This window comes from Podarcis muralis, chromosome 3 (assembly GCF_964188315.1).
Source record: "Podarcis muralis chromosome 3, rPodMur119.hap1.1, whole genome shotgun sequence".
Classification (NCBI taxonomy): Eukaryota; Metazoa; Chordata; class Lepidosauria; order Squamata; family Lacertidae; genus Podarcis; species Podarcis muralis.
The window spans coordinates 102,261,211-102,267,369 of record NC_135657.1 but is presented as its reverse complement, the minus strand read 5'-3'; the positions used below and the strand labels follow the sequence as shown (position 1 = coordinate 102,267,369).

The 6,159-nt window shown below is 48.4% G+C and overlaps 1 protein-coding gene across 1 annotated transcript; it reads left to right on the top strand.

Annotated features, from left to right (window-relative positions):
• The first annotated feature begins 2,595 nt into the window (after positions 1–2,595).
• On the top strand, positions 2,596–5,365 carry RHOB (ras homolog family member B). Its single transcript, XM_028722334.2, has one exon. It carries the CDS (start codon positions 3,104–3,106, stop codon positions 3,692–3,694), a length of 591 nt encoding a protein of 196 aa, XP_028578167.1. The 5' UTR covers positions 2,596–3,103; the 3' UTR covers positions 3,695–5,365.
• The last annotated feature ends 794 nt before the right edge of the window (positions 5,366–6,159 follow it).

Sequence of the window (6,159 nt, the reverse complement as noted above, 5' to 3'; positions counted from 1 at the left end):
TTCTTTTCTGGCACTGTAAAAAATAAAAATAAAATTTGGAAACTCCTTTCCTCAGCTGACCTCTCTGGAAAGAATAAGCAAGACAGCTGAGTTTCATTTTGTCACATCTTTCATGGTTATTTCTTTTTCTTTCTTTTTTTTTCTTTTTTTTAAATATTTTATTAAGGATTTTCTTGTTTTACAGAAGTGTAGTGCCTCATATATATTTTTCCCCATGTAACATTTTTACAAATCCGTTTCATTTGTTGAGGCATTAGGGGGAGAAGAAAATAAAAATAAAAAAAGGAGAGAAAAAAGAAAGGGGGGTGGAGAGAGGGAAGATGGATAAGGGTGGGGTTGGGTGGTGGTGTTTCTATTATGTTTAATGTATGTAGAGTTTGGTGTCAGCGTGCTTGTGTTGTTCACTTGTGTTCCTTTGGTGGTGAGAGAGGTTGGGGTTGGCCTAGGGTGTGATTGTTTGCTTGTGATTGGCTGTGGTGATCTTTGTTTTCGTGTGTGAGTGAGGTGGGTGGGTGTTTTGGATCAGGTTAGCCATATTGATTTGTATGCTGTTGGTGGATTATTGTCATTGTCCTGTTGGGCTGTGTGTGTGATAAAGGGGAGCCATACCGGGGTGAAGGCATCTTCTTCTGTTTGTCCCCGTGTCAGTTTCAGTTTATTAGTTAATTTTTCTAGTAGGGCTGTTTCCCATACTATTTGATACCATTGGTCCATGCTTACTCCTGACAGGTCTCTCCAGTGTCTGGTTATGGTGTTTCTGGCTGCTGAGAGCAGGTGGGTTATGAGTTCTTTGTGGTGTAAATGGGCATTGTTGTCTTGGAAGATGTTTAGTAGGGCCAATTCTGGGGTGGTGTCTATTACTTGCTTAGTTATTTTACAAATTTCTTGTATGGCTGTTGTCCAGAATAGTTGGATTTTGGGACACTCCCACCACATGTGGAAGTATGTGCCTGTGGAGGTGCACCCTCTCCAGCATTTTGGTGAGATTCCTGGGTGTATTAGCGCTAGTTTCCTTGGTGTTAGGTACCACCTGTAGGTGAGTTTCAGTGTGAGTTCTTTTCTTTTCGTTGATATGGATTTAAAGGGGGGTTTAGACCACATTCTGGTCCATTGAGTGGGGTTTATCTCATAGCCTATGTCATTCTCCCATTGATTTTTGATTGCGTCTAGGGGATTTGCGAGATTTTGGAGTAGTATTTTGTATATTGCGGATACCATCCCTTTACCGTTTCCCTTTGTTGTTAGGAGGAGGTTTTCGAAGGTTGTCAGGGGCCTAGTTGCTGCTGATTTTACTGTTGGGTTGTTTAAGAGGGCATGTAGTTGGTGTTGTGTTAACCAGGGCATTTGGGTGTCTTCTAGTTTGTCTTGTCATTCATGGTTATTTCTGCTCTGTGGTTTGCAGTGATTATATCTGGTGACAGGGGTGTGTGTCCCTGCCCTAGGTTTTGTTGCTCGTGCAGGCAGAAGAATTGGGGGGGGGGGGATGTTTCATTGCAATTCCGTGTTCTAAATGAAGCCACATGGGCTGCAAATTGATGGACTTAATCCTATTGTGTGTGGGGGGGGGTATTTTTGTTGCTCTTGTAGGTTTAGGTTCTTATTGGGACACAATCGCTTTCCTGGAAATGTTGCTTCTCTCCCACCCCCTTGCCACCAGCTCTGACACTTGCAGAACAAAAGAAAATGACAGGACAAAATTATGATGAAGTTGTGTGTTGGGCAGGGAGCAGAACCTATGAGCGATTCACCAACCTGTCAAACGGCTCAATAAATCTCAGTTGCCAACGCACCACTTATGCCACAGCAGTTTCATTCCCTTCCACTGGGCAGTTTCAGGGCCACCTCCTTGACTTCGGCGGTGTTGTGCCTGGCAACAAGTGACCAGTTGCAGCTTGTGTACAAATACACACACACAGCGAGAGCGAGAGATATTTGGAAAACAGCTTATGGAGAACTGAGCAAAATTTCACGACCCTTTTTCTGAATGATGGAGCGACAGCTGCTGCGCACCTCTCAAGCAAAGAATAATAGAATTGGAAGGGACCCTCATCCCCTGCAATGTCAGAATCTAAACATGCAGTTCCCTCCCCCATCCGATTTGAAACCACACCGTACCCTACTTTAGCTTTGCAAATGCTAAAGTTTCATTGCTAGCAGTTGAAATGCTAGCAGTTTCATTTAGCAGTTTCATTGCTGCATCAGAGGGGCAAAAATGTCTTTACCGTGGAGAAAAGTTGGAAGAAAACTCTCCAGCCCCGCGGAGAGCTCGTCGGAACTGGGGTCGCTTCCTAAGGGACGGGGGAGGTTAAAACACAAAGGTGGAAGCCGTCTCCGCTTCTGGCTCTGCCGGATCCCTCCCCATCCTGCAAAAACCCCTCCTTGCAAATCTCAGCGCCTCACTCCGGAGCAGAAAGGGCTCCGCCCTCTTCCTATTGTTGGCTGTCAGTCACTCGGCACTTGGCCCCGCCCAAGCGCCTGCAGTCCCCGCCGCCAATCGCGGGCTTCCCGGGAAAGGATGACCTCACCCTCTCCGTCGCCATTGGCCAGCTATATTAAGAAAGTAGCCGGCGCCTTTAAATACCACAGCCCGAGTTGCCGCGGCGCCATGGAATAAAGTCGACGGGAGCAGTCGCTTGTTGGAAGGCGCAGAGGGCGAGGCGCGCGTCGTTGTTGCAGAGCAGATCGCGGCCCGGAGGCTCGGCAAAGCAAAGCCGCGTCGGATTCCTTCCTGCGAGGGTTTGCCTGCCTCCATTGATCCCTTTCTCCGGAGCCGTCGGGCAACAGGCGGTGACGAAAGGGGCCGCGACGGTCCAGATTTGGAGCGGAAAAGAGCAGCTCGACGGCGCGTAGGAAGAAGCAGCCGGTGGAGGAGAGCCGCCGATAGATCTGCCCCGCCTGGACGTGGCGAAGTGGGCGGTTCCCGCGGCAAGGCCGGAGCCCGCAGGCGAAACTCTCCCGGCCCCGTCGGCCTCTTTCCCGGCGTCGGTTCGCGACGGTGCCCTGCAGAAGGCGCGAGCAGACGGCTGCTGCCGATCGCGGGGAAGGAGTGGCCGCGGTTTCCCTGCTGGAGCAGTATAACCGCGCGGGCTTGGCGCAGCTAGCCATGGCGGCGATCCGCAAGAAGCTGGTGGTGGTGGGCGACGGCGCGTGCGGCAAGACGTGCCTGCTGATCGTCTTCAGCAAGGACGAGTTCCCCGAGGTGTACGTGCCCACCGTCTTCGAGAACTACGTGGCCGACATCGAGGTGGACGGCAAGCAGGTGGAGCTGGCGCTGTGGGACACGGCCGGCCAGGAAGACTACGACCGCCTGCGCCCGCTCTCCTACCCGGACACGGACGTTATCCTCATGTGCTTCTCGGTTGACAGCCCCGACTCCCTGGAGAACATCCCGGAGAAGTGGGTGCCCGAGGTGAAGCACTTCTGCCCCAACGTGCCCATCATCCTGGTGGCCAACAAGAAGGACCTGCGCAACGACGAGCACGTGCGCAACGAGCTGGCGCGCATGAAGCAGGAGCCGGTGCGCACCGACGACGGCCGCGCCATGGCCATCCGCATCCAAGCCTACGATTACCTCGAGTGCTCGGCCAAGACCAAGGAAGGCGTGCGGGAGGTTTTCGAGACGGCCACGCGAGCCGCCTTGCAGAAGCGCTACGGCACCCAGAACGGCTGCATCAATTGCTGCAAGGTGCTATAATGGCGCGCGCAAAAAGGCGCAAAGAAGGGGCAGTTTTCTGGAGGGGCGCGCTGGAAAGCCGAGAGCCGCTCGCAGGACAAACCCGGGGGGGAGAGATGGGTGGGTGCCGTCGGAATGCATGCTTCTAGAAGGGGGCGCGGGAGCATGTGTGAACCCCCCACGGGACACGGGGAGGCCTTGATCATCTTCGCAGAGGGCGGACCCCTCGCCAAGGCATCGCCCTGTTTGCTGACACTGAGAGGCAACGACTCTCCCCGCCTTCCAAAAGGGCTACTGTGAGACTTGAATGTACCGGGCTCCTTCCTTTCTTTCTTTCCTTGCTGGGGAGGACTGCAAACCCATCGCCAAGCCAAATATGGGAATCCATTTCTCGAGCCATTGTGATGGAGGCTATAGTAAGACTATTGAGGTGTCTCCCCACCCAGGACTGAACGGATAGTAACTCTACAAAGAGACATTGTGCTGGACAGATTCGTTCTCTCTCCCCTCTCCCACCCCCAAATCTCCTGCTGTGAATTCGTATTTTCCTTGAGGCTTTGAAAAGGGGAGGAGGGTGGTGGTTTTCCGAGGGGAGGGATCTCTGCTGTGTGTACATATAAAATATTCTCTCGTTTAAACCGGAATACTGAAAGAGTGTGGCTTATTTAACACTGGACTGGGCCGCAGTCTCTCTCTGGAGACTTGTTATATTTCAGTTCGGGGAAATTGTGGCCTATTCTCTCGCCTGCCTCTGTTCCCTCAGTGTTTGTTCTTGTGATGGTTTTTTAAGAAAGGAGTTTGGAGGTCTGGAGAGGGCAGTGGAATGAGTTTGGGGGTGGAGCAGGGGAAGAGGGACATGGGTGGACAATTTTCATAAGCCTGGTGCCTGCTCTCCCTTTTGCTTCCCATTCCCTCCCCTTACTTTTTGAGTCAGCAAATGCTTCCCTGTGGTTTATTTAAATAAATTATCTTCCTTTGCAAAAAAAGAGCCTACTTTGCACAAACCAGGATGTTTTTGTTTTTTGTTAATTTTAATTTTGAACACTTTATGTACTTGCTGATCTTCCATCTGAACACTGTAGCATTGCAAAACGCCCTCTTGGAACCTCAAACCTCATTCTGAGCACAACTCAACTAAGCACTTTCTAGCGAAACACTTCGAAAACACCCCTGGTGATGTCATGATTTAAGCACCTAAATCACTTTCACCAGTTGGTGATCAAGAGGGGGCTTGAAAATGTTTAATTTTGGCTCGATTGTGCCAACTTTGTTTTCTGTGTTACTAATTTACAAAGAAGTAAAACCACTGTAACTTCCTTTTGGTTGCCTTGAAAAAACAAGTAGGAACAACGTCTTGTGACATTTACTTGTCTTTTTAAAAGTTTTTCTTTTTAATATAGTACTAAGTGCACTCTTTTGGGCTCATTTAAAATAGCAGTACACTTATTTTCACAGGGCAACTTGTAGGCCTCTGTGAGAATAATCTGTACTTCTGTTTCAGAGAACACATTTAGTTTTCCCTTCCCCTTTACAATTTTTTTTTTTACAGTGGTACTAAAGACTCTTAAACACACACTACTAAATCAACCTGGTTAAAAAGAGAAGACCTGTGTAGTTTACATTAAAATTATATAAGCTGTGTATGCAGGTGGTTTTTTTTAATGTAAAGTATTAAAAAATTCTATGACTACACTCACAAATGCTCTTTGCACTTTTTTGAGGTGGAATGAATCCTGGTCCTGGATTTAAAAAAGCATTAAAAGGCTTAAAAAGTGAAGCTGATGATGATTCTTGAGACAATATATTTATAATTATGTCCCAACTGTAATAGTGGGGCACCCTTAGAAGAATCATTTATTCTCTTGGACAGATTGAAATGCTGTGCAGAGTGAATTGTTTTAAATCCCATTGACTTTGTGGATTTAAACAGCCTAAATGCATGCAGGGTTGCAGTTTTGTGGCTGTGCTAAGCTTATGAGTATCTTGCACTAAAGGAGAGTTTTCTTTTATGGGGGGAGGGTAAAGCTGCTTTAAAAAAAAGAGAGAGAGAATTTGAGGCTGATCTCTAGTTCTGTAACAAGCAGCTGAAAAGCATAAAAAGCCTTTGTCCTGCTGGGGTGAAGTCAGTGCCTCTTCCGGGTCCTAAAGCCCGCTGACTTTTGTTTACATGCTGTAAATGGTAAATTAAAGTGCTATGGGAGCTGCAGACACTGATTAGATCAGGACTAAGTCTGATATGGGGCTGTTGCCAACCAGGCAAAATTCTTGTTCTGACAAAGATTTACGAGTTTTGACATGACCTGCTTTGCTGTTGTGCATATGTTCCTGGCGACTTGAGCTTAACTGAAAGTAGTGTGTGAATGTGAGCTTCACTGGCGTGGGCTTTTGCTACACTTTGCCCTCCCTGTGGAGAAAACATAAATCCCAGGCAATGCTGCTGATCTATCTTGATTTACAATACTAGTGGGAAGAAGCAAATCAAGAAG